This window comes from Triturus cristatus, chromosome 4_1, assembly GCF_964204655.1.
Source record: "Triturus cristatus chromosome 4_1, aTriCri1.1, whole genome shotgun sequence".
Lineage (NCBI taxonomy): Eukaryota > Metazoa > Chordata > Amphibia > Caudata > Salamandridae > Triturus > Triturus cristatus.
Window position 1 is genome coordinate 184,640,136 of NC_140585.1, and position 26,689 is coordinate 184,666,824.

Consider the following 26,689-nt stretch of genomic DNA (forward strand, 5'->3'; position numbering starts at 1 on the left):
CATGCAGAGCGTGATCAAAGGGGTACCTTCTACCTTGGCTTGCTAAACCAGCAAAGAGAGGCTAAGTAATAGAGAAATTAACACTTGTTGGACAGGCCCCACGAAGGGCTTGCTCCCTCCCCGCACGACAGGGCCTGAGCTCCGGCCCACCAGGCATAACCCACGAAAAGCACCTGTACCCCGTCTCCCGACGGATCTTCTGCCCTCGGACCTCTACTCATCACGGTGCCCAGCCCCACCGGCTCCCCCGGCCGGTGCAAGCCGCCATCTTGGGCCCTGCACCACGAGGCCGCGTGGCCTCGCCCCGACCCTAACCCCGGGCCTGGCCGGCCCCGACATCCCGGCACCACCATCCACCCAGGAGGTGAGCGGGCCACTTGGCAGGTCAATGGGAGAACGAAGTGTCAAGAGCTCTTCCCCCGCCAGGTGCCGATCGCCTCTAGCTCCCCCAGGCGCTGGCTCCACCCCCTGCTGGGTGTCTGGACACCTCCATCCCGGGCCCTCCGACCTCCAAGTGCGAGGGTCCGGACATCAAAGGGCGCCTGCCCTATAACTGGGGCAACTCCGGAGCAGGAGGGCAGTTGTATCCTGGAGTCGAGAGACACCGAGAGAACTCAGCCTTGACGGACTACTGGCGCTGCCGTAGCCCGCTCTTGTGAACCATCGTCCTGCCTGCTGGCGCTGCCGCGGCCTTCTGCAACATCCATCCTCGTCGGGACCTGCTGGCGCTGCCGCGGCCCGTTGTAACGACCATCCTCACCGGGACCTGCTGGCGCTGCCGCGGACCGTACATCGACCATCTTTCCGGGACCTGCTGGCGCTGCCGCGGACCGTGTACCGACCATCTCGACCGGGACCTGCTGGCGCTGCCGCGGCCCGTACCAACTAAACCACCAAGCTCGAGGATTGTGAGCTAGTCATCCTCTCATCCGAACTACCCGACTGGTAAACAGACTGTCCCGCTACCCCTTACCCTGCTTTGAGAAACTTGAATCGAGGGGACCCCTGAGTCCAGACCTCCTTGTACCATTCAACTGTACCTTAAGAAGTGCTTATAAAGAACACTGAACCTTATCCGTGTGTGGTATCTGTCTGTGGGGGGGAAGTTACTTGTCTGTACGATCGCTGGAGACGGCTCTCCCCGGAGACCTCTCCTCCTGACCCCGGCCGACCCTCCCGGTCCGCCTACCCTTTCTAACATTGGTGGCCAGCGGCGCGATCCGAATCAACGCGTAATCGTACAGAGAGTAGCTCACCCCACGACAAAAACACGATGTCAGCCAAAGATAGCAGCTCCACCGAGAAATTCCAAATGGATAAGTTAGAAGAATACAACCACCGCGAACTGAGACAATTCTGCATAGAACTTGGCATTGCTACCACCGGCCTGAGTACCAAGGATGATCTAAAGCACGCCCTAGAGTCGTGGACAGAAACTGGGGTCGCCGGACCCTCCGACCAAAGCAGCATCACACCAGAGGGGAACGCCACGGCTCCCGAGGAGCGGGGAACGGGCCTCTCGCAGGAGGAGATCCGAGAAAGAGAAAGAACCAGATTGCACGACTCAAGATGGATGGGGAACTCAAGTTAGCTGAACAGAAACTCAACCTCGAGCATATGCGGCTCCGAGAAGAACGAGAAGAGAAGCAGAGACAGAGAGAGCTGGAGGAGAAAAAAATAACGCTCGAGCACGAGCGCCAACTAGCGGAGATAGAACTTCGGAAACAGAATAAAGAACTGGGGGTGCCTGAGCGACCACACACTCCGGGGCCAATCGAGAAAAAAGTCCACATCCCCAAGGATGTTGTCCGCGAGTATGTCCGAGAAGACGACATACAACAGTGGTTTAAAGCCTACGAGATCGCCATGACCTCCCACCGGATCGACCGGAGTGATTGGGGAGCCGGACTTTGGGGGAGGTTTATCAACGAGGGTCGCGATGCCCTACTGCAGCTCCCAGATCACCAAATGTCGTCCTACGACCACATGAAGGCTGCCCTCCTCACCCGCTACGGCCTCACACCCGAGATGTACCGCCAGAGGTTCAGAGATTGCACCCGGATCCCAGGTACAACTTGGGTAGAATACGTGAACTATTTCAGCCGTGCCTTCGAGGGTTGGATCAAGGGGAGCCATGTCACCACCTACGAACAACTCTTTAACCTTATGGTATGGGAGCACCTGTCGAACAACTGTTTCGTCGAGCTCAGGCAGCACCTCCTCGACAGTAAGCTGACTGACCCCCGGCAGCTCGCCGCCGAAGCTGACCGATGGGAAAGCACCCGAGTGGGCCGGAGGGGGCCACACGAACAGAACAGAAGCAACCAAGGCCAGCACCGTCCTCGGGGAGGAGGAGGGGGCCAGGGGCGAGGGAGAGACGCCTTGCCAGCAACACCCGTGGCCAGCACCCCGCCTCCGGCCGGCCGGGGCAACCCCCTGTGGCGTCCTGGGTTCCGAACCAACGTCACGTGCCACCGATGCCAGCGAGTCGGCCACTACGCCAATGACCCGAGCTGCCCGCAGAACCAAACACCCAAGCCCCGCCAGGTAGCTGCCGCCGCCCTGGGGGAAGAGCGATTATCGGAGGAACCAGAAGAGTATGAGCCGGCCCAGCAAGAGTGGGAACCGGCCGCCATGGTCCTGGCGTGCTTAGGGGGAAGAGACATGGTCCCGCGGGCTCCCCTACCCGCTAACACCAGGAAATACGGTCAGTGGGTGACCATTAATGGACAGCGAGCCGAGGCCTTGCGTGACACAGGCGCCAGTGTGACGGCCGTCCGCTGTCACCTGGTGAAGCCCGAGCAGATCCTGCCGAACATTCTCTGCCCCGTCCGCTCGGCAGACAACTCTGAGAGTATGTGTCAAATGGCCTGCGTCCCATTCGAATGGGGAGGGGTCTCCGGCCTGTTGAAGGTGACGGTCCGGGACGACGCCCCCGTGGACTGCCTCCTGGGGAATGACCTCGAGAGTTCCCCGTGGGCCACCGTTGAGAGAAGAGAGCACCTGGGGATGCTGGGCCTCCCGGACTGGGCCTGCATAACCACCCGGTCCATGGCCGCCCGTGCCGTCCCCCGATCAGAAGAACCGGAATGGCCAGCACCTCCGCCCCCGGTCGCCCCAGTAGAAGACAGCGACGAGGCCAGCCTCCCAGACCCGACGACCGAAGGGGACGCGCAACCCCAGGACCTTCCTGACCTGGCTCAGTGGCGTCAAGAAGGGGGGCCCACCCAAGAACAGTTCCGCCAGGAACAAAAGACCTGTCCCTCCCTCGAGGGACTCCGCCAACAAGCCAGCGCCCAGAACGCAGGTGACTCCACCGGAACTCACTGGGTCTACTGGGATAACGACCTGCTATACAGCGAGCAAAGAATCGCCGAGCTGGGGGCCGGTCGAGTACTGGTGGTACCTCTCCGCTTCAGAGACTTTCTGCTCAACCTGGCCCACGATGTCCCCCTGGCTGGACACCTGGGCCAGGACAAAACGTACAGCCGCCTAGTGACCCACTTTTTCTGGCCGAAAATGAGGAACGACGTCCTGAACCACTGCCGATCTTGCCCCACATGCCAAGCCAGCGGGAAGAGTGGTCGGAAGCTGAAAGCCCCTCTGCAACCCTTCCCTGTGGTCACCACCCCGTTCGAGAGGGTGGGGATAGACATTGTGGGGCCTCTGGACCCCCGCACGGCACAAGGACACAGGTTCATCTTAGTACTGGTGGACCATGCCACCCGCTACCCCGAGGCGGTGCCCCTACGGACCGTGACAGCTCCGGTGGTTGGCCGGGCCCTAATGGGGATCTTCTCCCGGGTAGGCTTCCCCCGAGAAGTCGTCAGCCACCGAGGCACGAACTTTATATCCAAATACATGAAGTCCCTCTGGCAACAATGCGGGGTCACCTACAGATTCACGACCCCCTATCACCCCCAAGGGAACGGACTAGTGGAGCGTTTTAACCGCACTCTCAAGGGGATGATTGGGGGATTGGAAGAGCCCCTCCGTCGCCAGTGGGATGTACCACTCCCGTGCCTCCTCTTCGCCTACCGAGAAGTTCCCAGGAAGTCCCTCGGTTTTAGCCCTTTCGAACTCCTGTACGGGCACCCTGTGCGAGGGCCCCTCAGCCTAGTAAAAGAAGGTTGGGAGATGGCCCCCCTAAAGACCCCTCCAGACGTCTTCAAATACATCCTGGCCCTACGCAATCAGACCCGGCGCTTCAGTGAGATGGCCAAGGCGAACCTCGAGGCCAGCCAGGAGGACATGAAGAGGTGGTATGATCACAATGCCTCCTCCGTTGAGTTTGAGCCTGGACAACAAGTATGGGTGATGTCCCCCACCGAACCATGTGCCTTGCAAGATAAGTGGACGGGGCCCTTCAAAGTGGTCGAGCGCAAAAGCCCCGTCACTTACCTCATCGACCTGGGGACCTCCCGGAACCCCCTTCGGGTCCTCCACACCAACCGACTCAAACCACACTTTGTGCGCTCAGAACTCAGCCTCCTGATGGCTACGGACAGTGGGGCAGAGGAAGACTCCGAACCCCTCCCGGATCTTCTGAAGACTCAGAAGAATGACGGCTCCGTGGACGGGGTCCGGCTCTCTGACGCCCTCACTTCGGAGCAACGCCAGGGCTGCCGGAACCTCCTGCTGCAGTTCGCTACCCTGTTCTCCCTCACCCCCGGGGTCACCCCTTGGTGTTTGCACGACGTGGACACCGGGGACAGTCCCCCTGTCCGACACCGGGCCTACCGCGTACCAGATCGGGTACGGGCCTGCATACAGGAGGAAGTGGCCAAGATGCTCACAATCGGGGTCATCGAGCCCTCGGACAGTCCCTGGCCAGTCCGGTTGTATTGGTTCCCAAAGCCGCTGCCCCCGGCACCGCACCTGAACTGAGATTCTGCGTCGACTACCGGGGCTTGAACGCTGTCACCCGGACCGACGCTCATCCGATCCCCCGAGCAGACGAGCTGATCGACCGGCTGGGGGCCGCCCGCTACCTTAGTATCTTCGACCTAACAGCGGGCTACTGGCAGATCGGCCTCACACCCAGGGCTCAGGAACGGTCAGCCTTCTCTACCCCCGATGGCCACTACCAATTCAAGGTCATGCCCTTTGGCATGAAGAATGCCCCCGCCACGTTTCAACGCCTCGTGAACCAGGTCCTGGCGGGGCTCGAAGAGTTCAGCGCTGCCTACCTGGACGATATCGCTGTATACAGCCGCCACTGGCCCGACCACCTCCGTCACCTCCAAGAGGTCCTACAGGCCCTCCAGCGGGCCGGCCTCACAATTAAGGCTGGCAAGTGCCAAATTGGCCAAGGGTCTGTGACCTACCTTGGGCACCAAGTGGGAAGCGGGCTGGTGGCCCCGCTACAACTTAAGATTGCTGCCATCCAGTCCTGGCAGCCCCCCGTCACCCAGACCGAGGTCCGAGCCTTCTTGGGGCTCACCGGCTACTACCGGCGGTTCGTGAAGGACTACGGCAGCATCGTGGGGCCCCTCACGGGTCTCACGTCCAAGAACCAACCGAAGCGGATTAACTGGACCCCCGATTGTCAAGCGGCCTTCGAGAAGCTGAAGGCCGCCCTGTGCACCGCCCCTGTGCTCCAGGCCCCCGATTACAGTCGGGAATTCGTGGTACAGACCGACGCCTCCGACCACGGCATCGGAGCCGTCCTTTCTCAGTTAAACCCCGAAGGTCATGACCAGCCGGTGGCCTTCATCAGTCGACGTCTCCTGGCCCGAGAACAGCGCTGGAGCACCATCGAGAGGGAGGCCTTCGCAGTGGTGTGGGCCCTCAAAAAGCTCCGGCCCTATCTCTTCGGTACCCACTTCCGGGTACAAACCGACCATCGACCCCTGCAGTGGCTGATGCAGATGCGGGGGGAGAACCCAAAACTCTTGCGCTGGTCCATTTCCCTGCAGGGAATGGACTTCACGGTGGAGCACCGACCAGGCCAAGACCACGCCAACGCGGATGGCCTGTCCCGCTTTTTCTGCCTCGACGAAGAGAGTCCCCAAGGAGATGGGTGACTCTCCCCGCCTTCAGCTGGGGGGGACGCATGTTGGACAGGCCCCACGAAGGGCTTGCTCCCTCCCCGCACGACAGGGCCTGAGCTCCGGCCCACCAGGCATAACCCACGAAAAGCACCTGTACCCCGTCTCCCGACGGATCTTCTGCCCTCGGACCTCTACTCATCACGGGGCCCAGCCCCACCGGCTCCCCCGGCCGGTGCAAGCCGCCATCTTGGGCCCTGCACCACGAGGCCGCGTGGCCTCGCCCCGACCCTAACCCCGGGCCTGGCCGGCCCCGACATCCCGGCACCACCATCCACCCAGGAGGTGAGCGGACCACTTGGCAGGTCAATGGGAGAACGAAGTGTCAAGAGCTCTTCCCCCGCCAGGTGCCGATCGCCTCTAGCTCCCCCAGGCGCGGGCTCCACCCCCTGCTGGGTGTCTGGACACCTCCATCCCGGGCCCTCCGACCTCCAAGTGCGAGGGTCCGGACATCAAAGGGCGCCTGCCCTATAACTGGGGCAACTCCGGAGCAGGAGGGCAGTTGTATCCTGGAGTCGAGAGACACCGAGAGAACTCAGCCTTGACGGACTACTGGCGCTGCCGTAGCCCGCTCTTGTGAACCATCGTCCTGCCTGCTGGCGCTGCCGCGGCCTTCTGCAACATCCATCCTCGTCGGGACCTGCTGGCGCTGCCGCGGCCCGTTGTAACGACCATCCTCACCGGGACCTGCTGGCGCTGCCGCGGACCGTACATCGACCATCTTTCCGGGACCTGCTGGCGCTGCCGCGGACCGTGTACCTACCATCTCGACCGGGACCTGCTGGCGCTGCCGCGGCCCGTACCAACTAAACCACCAAGCTCGAGGATTGTGAGCTAGTCATCCTCTCATCCGAACTACCCGACTGGTAAACAGACTGTCCCGCTACCCCTTACCCTGCTTTGAGAAATTTGAATCGAGGGGACCCCTGAGTCCAGACCTCCTTGTACCATTCAACCGTACCTTAAGAAGTGCTTATAAAGAACACTGAACCTTATCCGTGTGTGGTATCTGTCTGTGGGGGGGAAGTTACTTGTCTGTACGATCGCTGGAGACGGCTCTCCCCGGAGACCTCTCCTCCTGACCCCGGCCGACCCTCCCGGTCCGTCTACCCTTTCTAACAACACTGAAGAAGGGATTAGATTTTACAGGCAAAGGTAGATAAATCAGTTCTTCAGCAGTAATTATACAGGCTTGTACACCAGTTTAACAGTGTACACTGTGGAGGCAATATGTGCCTTCTTGGAGACATTACATGTCCCAAATATTACAAATGACGAGGTTGAGGTATTGGGTGGGGAAAATAACTCTGCAGTTAAGGGTATTGCCTGTGACAAGATGCCCGGCAAGGACAGGCTCGCCGTCAAGTTAAACGCTGCATATACTGAAAAACTGACCCCCAAACTGATGGAACTGTACAAGATGATGTGAGATACGAGTTATCTGCCGAATTCCACTTGTGAGGCCCTGATGATACTGCTGATGAAACCAGAGAGGCCGGCCCAACACTACAAAGTAAATCCCCCATTTTCGATGCTGAATATAAAATCCTTAGTAGGATTTTAGCCACTATGCTCCTTTCTCGTATGCCTTGACTGATACACCGTAATCAAGAAGGAATGTTTATTTATACAGGGTGCTGGAGCGATTGCAGTTGGGTCGACGTTTTCTCGCTTAGACTAAGCTGCTGTACTCAGCACCCATGGCCGGGGTATGCATTGGGCCAAACTATATCAGAGAGTATGAGGGTGGGGCAGGGAACAAGGCAGGGGTGCCCTCTCTCGCCTTCGCTTTTGCATTAGCCATGGAGTCATTGATGGACTTAGTGGGTGCTAGAGACTTGCTTGAGGAATTTGGTTCTTTATTGGATCTGAAAGTCACCAGGCAGAAATCAAAGCTATTCCCAATAGAAGCGGGAGGTGACCCTCCATCTCCAGTGGGAACCTTGTTGCTTGTCATACTTAGGCATCAAGATATACTATTCTCAGGCTGATCCTCTAGATGAGAATATAGGACAAGCAATTTCAGCAGCAAGGTCAAGTATTGACTTTTGGAAAATATTACCTTTATCAGTAGTGGGGAGATTAGCGCTGCTTAAGATGAATACCTTTCCCCATTTGTTATATTATTTCACAGTGCTGCCACTGCGAATGCCTGGAGCAATGTTATTAGTATTGGATTCCCTGATTTTTGCATTTATATGGGGAGCTGGATGCAGGAGGGTGACACTATCCAAATTACACTGCCCAATGAATGGGGGGGCTAACAGAGCCTGAGGCCGAAACGTATTATTTAGCTACACAGCTGCAGTGATTCAGCCAATGGGTGTCGGGCAGGCAAACTCCAGAGCGGGGATGGGTTAATGTGTTCCAGGGTGACCAAGACTATTAGGTGTGCTGCTAAAAACATAGTGACATCCGTGAATTCCATGTAACACGAAAATGTTGGTAAAGGTGTTTACAAAAGATGCATACAAGGGTTCCATAGTCCCCAGACCTACCAATAACCATGCTGAAAACTATACCTCATGGAGGCAACTAGGAAATTCTGAGGGGTTCTTCTGTAGCTGGGGTGATGAGAATGGGGGATTTATTTTGAGAGGGGGAGTTACTCCCATTTGATGATTTTGGTACAGAGTTTAACTTACCGCAGAGCCACTTGCTGCTTCTTAGGGTCGTAACAACAGTGATTCTCAATCATTGGAGTTCGGACCGGTTGGAACCACATTTTCATAAAGCCTTTCAGTATATCTCAGCATCATAGGGCACTGTTAAAGCAGTTGTGTGCCTGTATAGACCAATACTGCAATATATGCTTCACTCCCTTGAGGCCTTGAGAATACATTGGATGGGGGGGTTGGGGATTCCCATACCGCATGAGACTGGGAGACAATTTTACAGAGAATACCAAAGATGTCAAGAATTGCCGGATTTAAGTTAACCAGTTATTTTTGTCCTACATAGGGCATTTTTCACTCCGGGGCACAATATTACATATTTTAATCTGACTGAGGTGTCCTGTCCAAGATGTGGGGAGGTGCCAGCTGAGCTCATGCACATGATGTGGACTTGCCCTTCCAATACCTACTTATTGGGAGGTGGTAGCAAGAGTGGTAGGTGATGTCATATCAAGAGAGGTTCAATGCTCTACTGGACATTGTCTCCTGCACTGGTTCCTACTTGCACTTACAGAACTAAAGTCACCATTAGATTCCAAGAGTTGGCGTACATAGTGGTGAAGATGGAAATTACTAGACACTGGAAGAATTGTGGGGGTCCCCGAAGTGTCATTTGGCACAGGGAGCTTGTAAAATAGGCTGGATATGAGAGAGAGGTATTGCTGTTTGAGACTAGACGGGGACTAGACTCAACGGATAAGGCATGGGCATGGCAAACTCTAGTAGACTGCCTGAGGGATCCAGACCTTCAGTCATCATCGATGACACCAGGGGGCGCACCTAGTGATGCTAACCATTGAATGTGTTTGTAGCTGCTATTAGGATTTTGTACTGCTTATATTTTTTCAAAATTCTGTCTGTATCATTATGGGGCACAGCTTATGGAGGGGAGGAAGGGAAGGGCAGGGAGTCTGAGACGTTTGAATACAGAATTTTTGAGGACAACTATGATGTATTGCAAGGTATTAATGATGCAGGTAATATTGTAGTCTGTTGTTTTTTGATGCAACAAACTCCAATAAAAAAATCAGTGTAACTGTAACAGGTAATTTGAATGATTTTATAAAGTTAGGATGAGATTATTGGTATATTTTAATACTATTGAGGTAATTGTTATTCTTCTAGACTTGGCAATCCTTGGCAAATGAAGGATGCATAACTAAACAGAGCTAGTAAGTAAGTTTGAGACGCATCCTTAAGGACAGATTTAATCCTGTTCAGTATATTGCCCTGGTTTCCATTGTCATATGGGCTCTGCACTAGTAATTTATGAAGGGAATTGAGGCAACACAGCAGTCCTGTTAGTGTCACCTGAGCTCCTGATGTTGTCCCTGATGGACAGCTCTTTCGGTAATTTTCCCAGGTCTGACAACTCTCTCCTTGTTTGTCTTAAGAGGTTTGAGATGTGGGTGCATGCTGCATTTTTAGTTCATTTACCTAGGAATGGTGCATTATCTATTGGTCTGTAGCTCGCTCTGCTTGGTCCACTCACGGAAGCCCCTTTGTCATTCTGCGCAGCTTTAATGTCTTTTCAGTTAATTTGGGAATATTGCTAAATAATAAAGTGCGATAATCTTTCTTTCTAGTGTAGCTGCTGACGATGCTAGAAGGATTGTTTAAAATATCTTTAGAGAGTGTGGATCGACCAGAAGTCCCACACTGTTATGATCTTGATTAGCTTGTTAGTTTATTTCTCTGTTACTAAATTCAACGTGCAATAATTGGGATGTGAATTCAAGGTCACTAACATTTCAGGGAGTCACAGTTGTGATTGTGTTGTTGCATACCCTCGCGAGAAAAAGGAAACTCAAGTTTACCAACATTTTCCATGAAGTGACCTGCTTGTGATGTTACAAAATCCATTGAGAATTTAGAGAGTTCCATGTTTTAGCAGATAGCTTCAGGGATGGAATGGGCATAGGGGATGTTTTGGTCTTTTTGATGGAAGCTCTTTAAAGTTTCTACAACTCTGGACTTTTTCTTCTTTGAAGTTTGAATGTTTTCCCCTGAATCTTTAGTAAAATCTGGTTTCAGATTTTCTGTGATGTATGTGTTCGCTGAGCCAACCAATTATTTTTCTGGAAGGTTGTGGCTGAACTGTTGTGAGTAGGACCACCATGTTAAATGAATGCCTGTTATCCATTATCGGAACTGCTTTTGGACATGTCCAGTTTTGAGAGGGGGCAGTGGCAAGGCGCTGACATAGTAAGTTTAAGTCATGAACTTCTTGTATGGTCTCGTAGTTAGGGTTGAGATCGTGTTTGCAGCATTATTGATTGCTGACAGTAGCTGGAAAAGTTAAGACATGTTCTGTCACTAGAAAGTTTTGATTAAATAATGTATTAAGAGTATGGCATGTCCAGTGATTAGATTCTGCAACCCACTGTTAGGCTATGATAGCTTTAATTCTGATGATTAGGCATGAGGACTGACAGATTGCTGGTTAATCTAAACAAATGTTGAATTCCCAGAAATTCAGAGGTGTACAAAATGTGCACTAATGAACCCCGTAAGCGATCTGCGAAATCAGAGTTGTAAGGAGAAAAGAGGCACCTTATTGAATTTGTGCTTGGGAAGAGGAGATTAATTGCATGAGTGCAGTGGATTAAATTAAAATTATGGAGGAAAAAGTTCAAAAGATTGTGAAGACGGTTTATTCAGACTAAAGTTAAGTTTCATCATAGTGCATCCTGGGCCTGAAAAACCTGAGGAGGTTTGAGATTTTTGGGGGGTATTTGCTGTTACCTCACATATTGGAATCTTACACTTTTGAAAACAAAATCACTTCCACAATACAGGCCAAATTTGTCAGGGCCCGATTCACAGAACTAATTTAAGACAAAATCCTAAACTTACTACCATTTTGGTATTCACAGAAGGCACTTACTCATTTTGGTATTCACAGAAGGCACTTACTCATTTCGGTAGTCACAGAAGTTAGGAGTCCTAACTTTAGGACTCCTAAATGCCTTCTGTGAATTCCAAAAGTCTGAAAATTAGGATTTTTCGCAGTTTAGTAGTAGTATATTTAGGACTCCTAACTTTAGGACTCCTAAATGCCATCTGTGAATATCGAAAGTCTTAAAATTAGGATTTTTCTCAGTTTAGTAGTAGTAAAGTTAGGAGTCCTAACTTTAGGACTCCTAAACTGAGAAAAATCCTAATTTTAAGACTTTCGGTATTCACAGAAGGCATTTAGGAGTCCTAAAGTTAGGACTCCTAACTTCTGTGATTACCGAAGTGAGTAAGTGTCTTCTGTGAATACCAAAATGAGTAAGTGCCTTCTGTGAATACGAAAATGGTAGTAAGTTTAGGATTTTGTCTTAAGTTAGTTCTGTGAATCGGGCCCTCAATCTTCTACAGAGGCAAATATGATATGTTATTACTGTGAGATTTTGATTTTGAAGCACCAGAATCTATATGTTATTTCTCATTTTTAGTAAACACTCACAAATGGGTGGTATTCATTCCATTGCTGAATTGTGTCCCAACAGAGTTGGCTTTCATTGGATGCAATACACATCACACCAGTTTATGGCCAGCTGCTGGCTCATTGTGTGGATCATTCTGTGTTCTTTAGGAATTTGGCTGTATAACAGAATATCAACCAAAAGCATACTGTGATACAAAATATTGTGAGAAAGCCTTCAGGACCAAAATACTAACTTCGCATACTTGCAATGTAAGGCATAAGAATATTGCCTACAAACATAATGCAGATCTAAATATTATCATTATACTGGTAATTATATATGTTTACATGTGTTTGATGTTATTGTAACTTTTGAAATAACATTTTAATCATGTACTACTATTTTCAAATGCATATGGTGGAAAAAAAGTAATTTATTAACTTTAAGAACATTTAATACATACAAATAGATTTTAAGTTAAAATACCTTTAAAAAATCTAAAGTATCACTGAATATCTCAAGAAAAATGCTGTTAGATATTGTGACAATTCTACAGACTTTGTTACTATTGGTGTTCAGCTCCCTGCACGAGCCGCTGCAACATTGCTCCCGCTGCAAAGCCCCAGTTAACTGGGAAAATTTCAGGGACGCCTTCTCTAAGTGTTTCTTCCAAGCCATTCCCTCGGACAACTTGATTCCCAGGTAGCCAAAAGAGCAAACTCATTCGAGCAATACATTATCTAGGACCAAGTTACCTTTAAAGGATTTGTGGGGATTTAGCATCGTCAACTTGGTTTTAGTAGTGTTGATGACCAAACCCCTCACTTCACAAAAGACATTAAAATTATTTAGAAGTTTTTGTAGGACCATGGGGTTTTGGACACCAAAAAGGTTTTGTCCGCAAACAATAATGTAGCTATTTTGTGGTTTGCCAACGAGGGAGCATCGGCCGGAATGGAACACAAGAGAACGGCCACCTGGTTTACATATAGAGAAAAGAGGGTGGGGGCCAAGACGCACCCTTGGTGTACCCCCAGGCAGATCTTGAATGGCTCAGTGGTTTGACCTTTGTTTCCCCACCTCACGCAGGCAAAATTATCCTCAAGCAGCCTGATAAGTGGTTCTAGGATTTCCAGAGGCATTCCCATGTCCCGAAGGATTCGCCAAAGTAAATCCCTGGGGACTAGGTCGAAAGCTGCTTTGAGATCTATAAAGGCAAGGTATAAGTTGCCTTTGCCCAGCACAACTAACTTCCAATACAGCAGAACCAGGCGAAAAACGCCTGATCGATGGTGCCGGTCTTCCGTAGAAAGCCCACCAGGAGTGGAGAGAGGATGTCATTCCCTTCCATCCAGGTCTGGATTTTAACAAGGAGCGAATGGCCGAAGACCTTCTGGGCACAGTCTATCAAACTAATTGGGTGGTAGCTGGCACGCTTTGACCTGTCCCCTTTCTTAAAAATGGGTATTACTTCTGCCCCCATCCAGGTGTCTGGAATACTTCCCCCGTCAGCAATATCATTGGACAATTTCATGAAATAGGTTGCCCAGTTGTCCCTATCAGCACGCAAGAGGACGCCAGGGATGCCATCGAGACCGGGGGCTTTTGCAGGAATAATGGCATCTAGGGAGCACATTCTCTCCTCCTAGTGAATGGAAGGGTACATGTAGGAACACCAATATCGTGGAGCATCTGGGGGCTGTCATTAGTGTAACCACTAGAATATAACTCACTAAAATGTTTATGCCATTCTATGGCCGGAATGTTGTTTGCCAAGGGAGGTGTGAGTTCGAAGTAACTTTCAGAACCAAGGGACCAAAACATCCGACTCTCAGGATGCCCAATGGTCTCCCCTAGCTCTTCCCATCTCTTCTCATCCCATTCTTTTTTGGATTTGCCCTGCACTTGTTTATATTCCTTCCTAGCTTTACGAATACTGTCTGGCTCTCTATTCTTGATAGCTACAGTCAGTCTCCCTCTTAGGGCCCTGCACTCTTTATTATACCATGAATGTCTTCCCAGAGGCCTTCCCGAGATAACCTGATCTTGTTATTCGCTGCATGGAAAAAGCAGACCAGGCAATCAAAAAGTTCCCTATGGAGGGTACTTCAACTGCTCTCTATAGGCGAATCCGTGGTCGCTGGTATTAGAGTCGCTAAATGCTTAGTTAGGACATCCTTAATTGATTGGATCTTTATTTCATCCGCCAGGACCACATGCCATTTAAGTTGGCGCTTGTCATTTGTGGGGATTAGAATCTTAGCACTTAATGGTGTTGGGAGCTCTCTCCCAATGCCTCCCCAGGGGTTGTTAATAGACAGAATAAGGGGGTTATGGTCACTGCCACAGGATGGGACTATGGCATTGCAATCAGGTTGCTTCCCAGGGGGCTTTCTAAATTCTGTCTTTGAGCCAGCATTGTTGGATAATGAAGATAATTGCAGTGGTAGCGGTGGTAAGTGAGTGCAGTCTATTATGGCGGTCTGTTTGCTGGTAGAGTTTAGATACCAAGGTAGTTAATGCCTCAATGCTACTTCTTAAGGCTATAATTTCGCTTTGGAGATCAAGGTTCGAGGGCATAAGGCCGGAATCAGCTTCCCTTGCTCCCTGAGAGGTATTTGAGCTTAAGTCATTATTAATTATATGAGTGCAGTCTGTATGTGTGTGCACTTTAGTTGTGAGTGGCTCGTCAGCAAGAAGGGCATATCGATTACTCAGAGGGAGCTCATCTAATGTGACACTATCAGAAAGATTTGCTTCCCTTTGAGCGCACGGGAGGCTTGAGGTATGACATTTGCGCACTTCCACTTTAAATAGGTTGGGGATATTCCCATATCCTATGGCAGTGCGTCCGGTAGAGCTTAAGGGACAAGGGGACTTGGTGTGGATTGTATAATTAGTGGGGGTAGTAGGAATTAGTGCGGGTGAGTGTAGCAACTCTTCACAGTCGGCAACAATGTTCTCGATACGACCGAGGAATTCCTCTCCTGTCCCCCCTCACACCCAGTTCCCTGTACCAGTGACTGGGGCCGTTTTTTAGATCATTTCCTAATAGCACCTCCCAGCCCAATGTCTGTCCCTTTCCTTTTCCCCATGACACCAGATACAAAAACAGACCTCAACAGTAGAGCTCATTGAAACAAAAACCGGACAGTGGATCAACTGAGCTGCAGGCATCAATTCCAAAAAATATACCAAGATATATACTTTTTAACCAATAGGTCAAAGACTTTCTGTGTGCCAAACTCACAAAAGGCTCTTACTGTCCAGAAGAGCCACCCTGTAACACAGGGTCAATAGAGCAAATAAACATATATTGTGGTTGCACCACTAATGATCAATGTACTTGAACAGTTCACAGTAGATCCATGAATTATTTAATTGTCCATCTTTATTGATATAATATCTTCTTCTTTTTAGGAAAAACACAGCCAAACGTATTGTCAGCACATTAAATTTCAGTCGACTGAAATTTAATGTGCTGACAATACGTTTTGGACTAAAGACAACATGGTCATAGATTTTCGGAACTTCCGTGGATATTAAGAATGCCCTGAAGAAGTTCTCTGTTGAGAACGAAATGCGTTGGCTGTGTTTTTCCTAAAAAGAAGAAGATATTATATCAATAAAGATGAACAATTAAATAATTCATGGATCTATTGTGAACTGTTCAAGTACATTGATCATTAGTGGTGCAACCACAATATATGTTTATTTGCTCAACAGTAGAGCTGCAGACAGTTCTAGCCCCAACAGAGATACAATGGCAAATAGGGAAGCAGGCTATAAGTCCAACTAGGAGTCCCAGAAAATGTGGAATAACAAGGGAGGATCGACAACAGTACCTTACTAAGATGTGACCTGGGGCTTTGAGCCTGATGTGTTAAGGGGATGGCCCAGCCCAGCCTCCTCCAGGCGATGACGGGCAAGGACGGGCTCGGCCTTGGCCCGGGCATCGCCCAGGCGCTGCGTCTGTGCATCCCGTGCTGCAGGAGCCCACTCTAGGATTTAAGCTGGCGCCTCTTGGCGCAAGCGATGACAATCGGTGCGCGCTGGTGCTGAAGCGTGATGCACGCTGGGGCATTAAGTCCTGGCCCCCTCTGGTCCCGGTGGAGCTGCGGTATTGACGGGCGTCCCGCGCTGCGGGAGCCCACTCTAGGATTTAAGCTGGCGCCTCCTGGCACAGGCGATGACACTCGGTGCACGCTGGTGCTGAAGCGTGATGCACGAAGGGGTGGTAAGACCTGGCCCCCTCTGGTCCCGGTGGAGCTGCGGTATTGATGAGCGTACAGCTAGTCGTAATGGTGCATCCTCGAATTGCTTCTCCATTTTTTAATCAACTTGGGGTCAAATCACTTTCCCGCGATGAAATTCCCCTCCTAGGGGCTATTACTTACGAGGACTGTAGAATAAAACACATCGATAAAATCCTGTTGGACTCTACTTTGGATGATATAGAGAAATATGATGCCATTGGGCCAGGAAGCTAGGGGAAGGGGATATGGACCAATTTATGTCTATTGCACTAGGAAGGAAGATCTTTCGCACATCTAACCTTAAGGTCTAACTTTATATAACCATTTTTTATTTATATTTTACACTGGCAAAGCTTTTTGGGTGGTGAAAAAGGGAAAATTATAAGTCCCCCAGGTGCGGAGAAGGTCCTGCTGAAGCAATACACATGTTATATGGTTGTCAAAAATTGTAGCCTTTAAAGAAAGGAATAGAGGCTTTTTGTGCGGTAGGTGTTTGGGCAGGAGAGCTCTATCAGCCTACTTATGATGCTTCTGAGATGGATGTATGACGTTACAATGCATACATTTACTTCGCGGTACATTACATCGCGGTTTTGAGAACGCAAGTCGTTACAACGACTTGCGTTGGAGGGCGCTGGACTTAGGAGTAGTATAATTTACTATTCCAACTCCAGTCTACGTACAATAGGGAAGGTGTTGGATAGTAAATTATACTATTCCTTGTCCTAGTGCGCCATCTAGCGCAAGTCGTTGTAACGACTTGCATTGTAAAAACCGCGATGTAATGGCATTGTGATGTAATCCCCGCGTTGTAAACGATGTTTCCCTCTGAGATATGATGAGGAGGAATTGGAGTAGACGAAGACAGACAAATTGTATTCTTCACTTGGCTGCAGTAGCTCGGTTGCTGATAGCAACTAGATGGAAAGATTCAGACTCACGTACGTATCAGACTTTGATGGCCAGACTACTGAGTATATACAATCAAGAAAGTGCTTTATGCAATTGTAAGGGTAGGTGATCTAAGAAGTGGGACAGTAAGACCTGGTCCAATAAAAGATCCTAGCTAATTGGCGGTATGGGGAATGGGGATTGGTTCACTTTAGATTCTTAAGGGGGCGTATGGGCCATTTAGGGTCTCACTCTCTTACGTTATCTATTGGTAAAATCATCCACAAATCAGTTTCAAGTGTATGTGTATTTAATATTATGTAATTAATTGAATCTCTAGTCTGTACTTTCTGGTAATAGTGTGCTATATCCAAACTCAATGTTTTTATGCTCAGATCAACCGTGAAGACTGCTGCTGTTTCAATTCTGTTCTAATACTAGCCTGCTGCAATATGTATAAAGAAGTTGTTCAATTTATTTTCTTTTATATTTAAATTAAGGAATTGACTATCCATTTTATATTTAATTGTTAAATATCACTGATAAATATATATGCTGCATTCTCTGGGTAATAAAATATATTTAGAAAAACTTCAAATATATATACACACCCTTCTAAAATTTAAACAAATATTATTTATAAATCCTTAAAAATATTGAAACAAAACATAAACATCGGTAAATATATTAAAACATTTTAATGATTCAAAAACGTGTTGCATAATGATTACTACATAAATGTTTTAAAATGCATGATAATCAATGTTTCTGGAAGGCTAACATGCATGAAACAATTCAGGTTTACTCTACTTGATATGGAAAAGTATTAAAATCAGGGTAGGGGCGGGTATAACTTACTATTTTATCTCCGGCTTACAAAGGTTGAAGAACGTGTAAAAATGTGAGTAAGATTTACTATTGACAGTGTGAAAATTGAGGGAAGACTTGTTTTTCTATTTCTAGTCAAAAAACTTTGGAGAAAGTGCATACACTGGTAAGGGTCAGATTTACTAATTCAAACCCCAGTCTAACAAAGATTGGGGAAAGAGTAAGTATAGGGCGGAATTGGATTTACTATTCTAACCAAATCGAACAAACATTATAGAAATTGTACAAGTTGCTATAAGGGTCATTTACTATTCAGGTCTGAACAAACAAACATTAAGGAAAGTGTGCTAATAAGTATTGGTGGGAGAGGGTTATCATTCTAACTCCTGTCAATCAAACATTGGGGCAATTTTCCCACAAAAATGGTCAGCTGTGCACTCTGAGCTGTCTCTAATAAATATGCCTATTTATAGATGCACAGCATTCAATAACTTTGCTGTTTTTAACCTTAGTGTAGCAAGAGACAGCAGAAAGACAAGAAGAGCAAATCTTTCCATGATATTTCTTGGAACCTGAAAGTGGAGAATTCATATTTATTGACAGTGACTCATCTACTATTGTATCTTAGGTCTTCTGAATCCATTTCACAAAATAATAGCAATGAATAGTAATGACCTGGAAGCCATGGACAATATTTCCTCACTTCCTTCAGCCTCGTTCTCCCAAGTACCATTGGTTCCCAGTTCCTTTCTTAGTGTACCCAGTATCAAAAATACACAGTACGAACCTGAATCCTACTACCACCTCACATTACCCTCTAAAGCACACTAACTCATCCTACATCATTCCAAAAAATAAATAAACTCAAATATTAGGCACCCTGACGTGCTGTTCGAGCACCGTCTGCAGCTGCCCTTCCCTTACTCTTCACTATTGTAAAAATTAAAAACACCTGCTGAAGCCCTAGAAGACCACTTCTTTCCAGCCCTTCCCAGCACACAGATGTCTGAGAACTGTGTCATTGCAGTTTTAAATTCTCTGTCACTATGGGTCTGCAGAGACCCTTGACAGACTGGGGATATTGTGAAGTGTGATGGCAGATGGCCTACACCATGTTCTCCAGCCTCCAGGAGATCTTTGAAGCCCTAAAAAAGTGGATGTGATGGAAAACTATTTTTCACCATTCCACAGATCAGTTCGCTGGGTACCTAAGTGCAGTGAAGGATAAACCAGGAGTGCAGGTTCTTCCCTTGATGACATCAAAGAAATGGAAAACAACTTCTATTTTTCACTGTAGTTACAAAGAAAGATTGGAGAATTATAATTGTAGTCTGGTTATTCACTGTAATGGCTCTAAAAGAAAAGCCATGCATATAAAATCAACTCATTTTAATTGATGGGTTGAAATTGAATTATTTTACTATTTACTTCCAAATTGTTTTATTTAACAAAGTCTGATGCAAGTATATGTCTGATAATTGGCAGGTCTTGGAATGAATGCATATGGTGACAGTTTATCTTCAGAAACAGGCTTTCCTGATGCCTGTTATGAGGGCTTTCTTCATCTCCTGGTTTCGTAGACTATAAATAAGTGGGTTCAACATTGGAATCATCACCATATATAATACTGAGACCACTCTGTCTTTGGCCATTAAATGGTTTGTGTTGGGCATCCCATACATGAAAACAAGAGTTCCGAAGAATAGGGTGACACAGACAAAGTGAGAAGAACAAGTGCTAAAGGCCCTCCATCTCCCTGCTGAGGAAGTTATCTTTAAAATTGCTGAAATAATGCAAGCATATGAGACAAGAGTGAAACTGAGGGACGCAACTATAAGGCCACCTGCCACTAAACTCAACACAACCTCATTCAAGGTGGTATCAGAACATGCAAGCTTCACAACTGGAGGGATATCACAGCAGAAATGAGCAATCTCATTGGATTTGCAGAAGGGCAAAGTGAATGTGAAAACAGCTTGTGTCATTGCATTAAGGATGGCAATTACAAATATTGTAATAAGAAGATAAATACAGGCTTTCTTGCTCATGATGACAGGATACAGCAATGGATTACAAATAGCTGTGTATCGATCAAATGCCATGACTGCTAGGAGGAAGACCTCTGTACTTCCAACGGTAAATAATAAAAACATTTGTGCTACACATCCAGGAAATGAAATGATCTTCTTTGTTGTTAAGAAATTCCTTAACATAATTGGGACAGTGACTGACGATAAACATATGTCTACAAAGGACAAACAACAGAGTAATAAGTACATAGGGGTGTGGAGGCAATGTGTTATCAATACTAGCATTATGATCCCTGTATTGGATACAAGGGTCACAATGTAGACCAGGAGGAAGAATAGGAAGAGTGGAAGCTGCAATGATGGGTCGTCTGTAAGTCCTAAAAGAACAAACTCTGTTACCCAGGTCCAGTTGCTTGTTTTCATTGGTCCAGATTACAATATCTCCCTGGAAACAAGGAAACAGGAAGGAGGAAGACTAGGAATAGTGGAAGCCTCAATGATCTGTAAGTCCCAAAAGAACAAACTATGTTAACCAGTTCCAGTTGCTTGCTTTCATTTCTGCAAATTACAATATATACCTGGAAACAAGGAAACATGAATGAGAGGTGAGTTACAATGTATATTGACCAAAGCAATATCTTTCAATTAGGAATTTAGAGACATAATTCAATGTGGTTGAATAAAAGCAACTCACAATTTAGAAACATCTCACATTTAGTATTGCTTTATCAGTGCAGCTGTTGCTGGACCTTCCATGATCAACATCAAAATAAATTTAAGAAGCACTCCTGAGGGAGGTGCCCTGACCAAATCTTCATTCTAGTGAGTACAGATTTCGATCATGCAGGAGTTGTGTGCCTCCACTGAAAAAGAGTGCTTCTATTACTTGTTTTGCCGTCTGGGAAAGCCTATATTTAACACATCAATACTGAGTTGGTTGTTGTGACATCCTTACTCAAGGCATTATACCCGATCTGGTTATTAAATTATAGTTAGAAACAGGCATTAGGTCTGACTTACTTTTTGTCAAAGCTTATGCTAAAGCCAATATAAATGTATTAATGGGTTGTCATTACAATGCTTTAAAGCATTGTGTTACAGTGATTTTATGGCAAGACAGGAGGCTAGCATTATGCATAAATCTTTTATTACTTTCTTGTGAACAGCAGCAACAACTCTAAAGCTTCCTAGAAAGGAACTCAAAACATCACAATCAAAAAGAAGGTTCATCCTCTATTAAGAGTCTGCGCCCTTCATTTTCTCCCTTTTTTGATGCTGCTTCTGAGCAAAATAAGTATTTCTTGATATTGAAATGAAGAATGTTTATTTTGACTGAAAATGTTTGAAATAACCCAATTTTCGGGTAAGGATGTATGTTTGCGGGTTTGTACGTTTTTAAGGAGATGAAAGACTATATTTTTGATAAATTATATATTATAAAGTATTAAGAGTTTTTAAGAAATAATTTGTAGTTTTTTAATTGTTTGTTTATAGAGTCAGCGAGTTAAGAGATAAAAGAATTAAGTTTTAATTAACACAAATGAAAAGGAAAATCAGAACTTACTGTTTGTTTTTGAATCTCGAGTGCGATGAGCTCGCGAGCATGCAATAGTCAATTTCATGAAATGGAGGTGTGTGACGATCGCGCACACATAGCGCCGATCAGCATCGTTATGTTATGTTTTCTATTTGTTTCTAATTGGTTGTAGTTTTAACATTTGGGCCCTTTTCTAATAAAAATAGATCAGGAAGGTTGCTCAGCAACTGTAACTCCACCGGGAGATAGTTACTGATCAAGCTGCAGACCGTAACGGTGTGAGAGAGAGAAATTGAAAAATTCAAGTGAATTCAGTTGTAAGGAAGCGGATTAAGAGAAAGAAAAATTATAAAAAGAATTTAGAGAAAGGAAACAGGGTTTTGAAGGGTGAATTAGAGGAATTTGTATTTTACTGAGAAGAATAGGTAATAGATAGAGGAGGTTTGTTTATTAATAATAGAATATGGTGAATGAGGAGAACAGTAAGTTAGTAGAGGATGAAAGGAATTAATTTAAGGGAAATGGTGTGTGATGAGGTTGTCAGTGGTTCAAGAAGCATTTAAACAATGTTTAGGGAAGAGAGATAGGATAGAAATGGATGAAGATTAGTTTTATTCTGTTTCTGAGGAAGAAATAGATAATAAAGGTCATGGAGGGAAGTGTTTACAAAAGAGGAAACACTTGGAAAAGAAAGGAGGCCCAAGCGCCTTACAGAGTTCAGGTGTCCGAAGCGGCACAAGGAAAAGTCAGCGAAACGCTGAAAATGAAGAGGATGAGGATGAGTATTTTTTTCATGGAGGAAGATCAAGTATAAATATCGATGAATATATACTTGATTTAGAATACAAGGATGAATATGAAAATGAGGAAAGTGTTTTGAGTATAGCGACAGGACAACTGGTAGATAAGTCTATCAAAGACCCATTTGGGGAAAACTTATTTAACCCTAAAGAGATTAGACATCCAAGAGGAAAGGATTAGTGGCCTATGGAACATGTGTCACAATATATTAAAAGTAGAGCGCGTCAACCTCTAGAGAGAGAGGAGCGTAATTTGATGAGGGCTGAATGCTTCAGGCCTGTGATTGACTATCGTACATGTTTAAAATGGGTCAGGACCGAGAAAGGGTTTTAGAGGAACTGTCAGGATAAACTTTTAGATGTTTTAGGACCTCTGGGTAGAATTTTGGATACAGTGGAGGAGTCATTCCCGAAAGGAAGTGATGTGGAGTTGACATTGTTGAGAGGATGGTGCCAAAGAGCGATTTGTTTTTTGGGAAACGCTAATGTGGGACTTCTTACTGAGAGACGAAGAATGCTTTTAAGGCGTATTAACCCAAAATTAAGTGAGTTGGCTAGGAAAGAGTCAACTGATGAGGCAAAAGGTTTACACTTTGGAAAGGGTCTGGTTAGATCATTTTCTAAATATGTACAGACATTTACTAGTCTGGGTAAACCTCAATCTTTTATGAGAAGAGTATTTCAAAGAAATATTTTTTATGGAAGGGCCGGTAGGAGAGGGCAAACTACTGGCCGGGCAGGATTTGGTGCCCAATATCAAAATTCAGCATATCAAACTAATGGAGGATACAGAGGACAGACTGCAAATAGTCAGTTCCATCCACAGAGAGGGAGATCCCAAGGAAGAAGAGGAATTTGATCACGAGGTCAATCCTTTGGTAGAGGACAGGGACAATCACAGGGTGAGTATGAGGAAATGTTTTGGTTCTATCCCTTTAAAGATAGGAGGAAGTATAAGGTTTTTCATAGATGCTTGGGTTCTGCAGATGGTAGCAGGTTTTGTGATAGAATTTGATGCAGATCATGTTCAGATAGAGGAACCAAAAGAGTTGAATTTTCAAGAAGATTTGGTAAAGGTAATGCAAGAAGAAGTAAATCAGATGTTAGAAAAGGGTGCATTTATTCAGCAAGAAGAGGATGCCAGAGGGTACGTGAGTACTTTGGGGCATATTATCAAGAACCGGCATTAAAATTATTGCCGGTTTAGCGGCAGAAAACTGCGGCTAAAGCGGTGATAATGGGCTTGATAATATGCCCTTGAGAATTCCCATAGAAACCCATGTTCTGGTGTCAACATGGGCTTCTATGGGAATTCTCTGCAGCATAGTATCAAGCCCATTATCGCCGCTAAAGCGGCAACAATTTTAACACAGTGCTTGATAATATGCCCCTTTGTTTTGTTGTAGAGTAGAAGGAGAAAGATGGATACCTGTGATAAATCTAAGGAATCTCAATCAATATGTGACTTGTCATCATTTCAAAATGGAGGGAATCCATTTGCAAAGAGATTTGTTACAAGATCAGGGTTGGATGGTGAAAATAGACTTGAAGATGCATATTTCACAATTCCCATGGCAAAGGGGAGTCAACATTATTTACAGTTCAGATGGAAAGGTCAATTATTTTAATTTCAATGCCTACCTTTGAGTTGTCAGCGACACCCTGGTGTTTCACAAAGGTGGTGCGTCCAGTAGGTGTTTTTTTAAGGGAGAGAGGAATGAGATTGGTAATTTATCTGGATGATATTTTGGTGATGAATCAAGACGCAGATGTACTTCTGGAGGAGTTGAAAGTGTTGTCAGACTTGTTGGGGAATTTGGGTTTTGTGATAAACGTGGAGAAGTCGGTAGTGTGTCCATCTTAGGTTTTGGAGTTCCTAGGTTTTGTGGTGCACACAGAGGAATGTTGTTTGCGTTTGCCAGAGAAAAAGAGGAAGTGGTTTGCATGGCAAAGAAGGAGAAAGTGAAGTTCTGGGAGTTAGCTCGAGTGATTGGTATTTCATCTTCTTCAATTCAGGCTGTATTTCCAGGTCCACTGCATTACAGATCTCTTCAGCATCTAAAGGCGCAAAGGTTGGCAGAAGGATTTTGGTACGGAGACGAAATCTATATGAACGAGGAAGTGAAGAAAGAATTATGGTGGTGGAAGGAGAATTTGGAAGCTTGGAACGGGAAAGCCATTTTTTTTGACAAAGCAGACAGGAGGTGTTTGGTCTTTCGAAGAGAAGGAAGAGCATATAAATTGTTTGGCGATGCAGGCTGATTTAATGACTTTAAAACGTTTCCAGAAGGATATTTTAGGGAGTTCAGTACTTTTACATATGGACATTGTTACAGCGGTTACATATGTGAACAAGTTGGGAGGAATCAGATCAAAGAGATTGACAGAGTTCGCAAAGGAGATTTGGTATTTTTGTTTGGAGCACATGATAGATTTGAGAGTGGAATATCTACCAGTGAAGACAAATGTGGATGCGGATTGGTACTCAAGGAATGTAATAGATTTTAGCGATTGGATGTTGAACAAGGTTGTTTTCAGGAAGATTGTAGAGGTTTTTGGACCTTTGGAGGTGGATTGGTTTGCATCCCGCCTGACAATTCAGTTGCAAAAGTATGTGAGTTGCAGGCCAGACCCAGGTGCTATGGCGGTAGATGGCCTCCATCAGAATTGGAGAGGAATAAAAGGCTATGCATTTCCACCCTTTTCAATGATCCAGAGGGTTTTCGTTCAGGTGAGGAGGCAAAAATGTCATCTGGTGCTGGGGACTCCCTTCTGGAAGTGTCAGCCGCGGTTCCCGTCGGTAATCGAGTTGGCTGTGGAAGAACCTTTTCTGACTGTAGCATAGAAGGGACTTTTGAAGGGTGTACACGGAGTGGAACATCGTTTAGTGATATCAGGTTTACTCAACCTTCTAGTTTGGAGGATATCAGGCATACAGGAGGAGTGTCAAGACTTTCGGAATCAGCTTCAGATTTACTCAATGAGTCATGGGCACCTGGAACAAAGAAGAGATACAGGAGTGCATGGAGAATTTGGAGTGGCTGGTGCATGGAAATGGATTTGGATCCATTGGAGGCAGATGATATAGAGGTTGCAGATTTTTTAGCTGTTTTGTTTGAGAAAGAATTGTCTTATAGGACAGTGAATTGTTACAGATCACCTGTGGCAGCTGGGCATTCTTTGGTTCAAGGTTTTTCTGCTGGAAAGAGTCCTTTAGTTTGTAGAGTGATGAAAGGAATTAGCTTGAAGCGACCCCCCTTGGCGAAGTATAGGTCTTTATGGGATGTAGATTTGATATTAAAGTTGTTTCAGAATTGGCCATCAAAAACGTTTTTGGAGACAAGAAAGTTGTCTTGAAAATTAGCGACTCTTCTCTGTTTGACATCTTTTAGGAGGGTTTCAGATGCTAAGGCGCTTGAGTGGACTAGGCATTTGCATCAACCAGATGATGTAGTTTTTTAATTTTGCAGAAGGACAAAGACTATATCTGATTCTATTTTTTATCCATGATTTGATGATTCACCTAATCTTTGTGTGGTGCATTGTTTGAAAGAGTATGAGGCTCGTGTGTTGGAAAAAAGAGGTGATGGAGTAGATCAGCTTCTGAATTCGTATGTGAAACCTTTTAAGCCGGTGAGTAAAACCTCTATTGCAAGATGGGTTAAGTCTACAATGAAAGAGGCTGTTATTGATTTGTCAAACTTTACTGCTCATAGCGCAAGAGGTGCGATGGCCAGTAAGGTTTGCATGATGGGTGGAAGGATGGAAGATATTTTAAAGGCAGCAGATTGGTCTTCTGCAGAGGCTTTTAGGAGGTTTTATATCAGGAGGGTTGATCATGTGTCAAAGTGTGTGTTAAAAACCTTGAACATACATAATGCTAGCCTTCTGTCTTGCCATAAAATGACAATTCTTATAGGTTTTACTGAATAAAGAATTGACATTTTATTAAAGACAAGGAGGCTAGCATTATCCCTCCCACCCTTGCCTAGAGAAGGGAGGAGGTTTTATTTAATTCGAAAATAAAGATGATATCTATGATTAATTTGTATTAACGTAAATTAAGTGATTTTGAGGTTTTGTAAAGTTAATTTTTTTTGCTTGTGTATGTATTCTTTATTCCTTGTTGTTTTTTTTTTTTTGCAGATTAATTGGTTTAATCTTGAGAAGAAGTTTGTTAATTCTATGTTTTTGAGGAAGCCGAACAAA

At 46.1% G+C, this 26,689-nt stretch overlaps 1 protein-coding gene across 1 annotated transcript; it reads right to left on the bottom strand.

Moving 5' to 3' along the window:
* Positions 1-19,633: 19,633 nt before the first annotated feature.
* LOC146853899 (olfactory receptor 5AP2-like) lies at positions 19,634-20,566 on the bottom strand. The gene has a single exon (XM_085650963.1). The coding sequence runs from the start codon at positions 20,564-20,566 to the stop codon at positions 19,634-19,636; it is 933 nt and encodes a 310-aa protein (XP_085507089.1).
* Between the last annotated feature and the right edge of the window lie 6,123 nt (positions 20,567-26,689).

Coding starts and splice junctions, on each gene's coding strand:
- LOC146853899 (XM_085650963.1), bottom strand. CDS start 20,566: ATGAAAACAAGCAACTGGACCTGGGTAACAGAGTTTGTTCTTTTAGGA.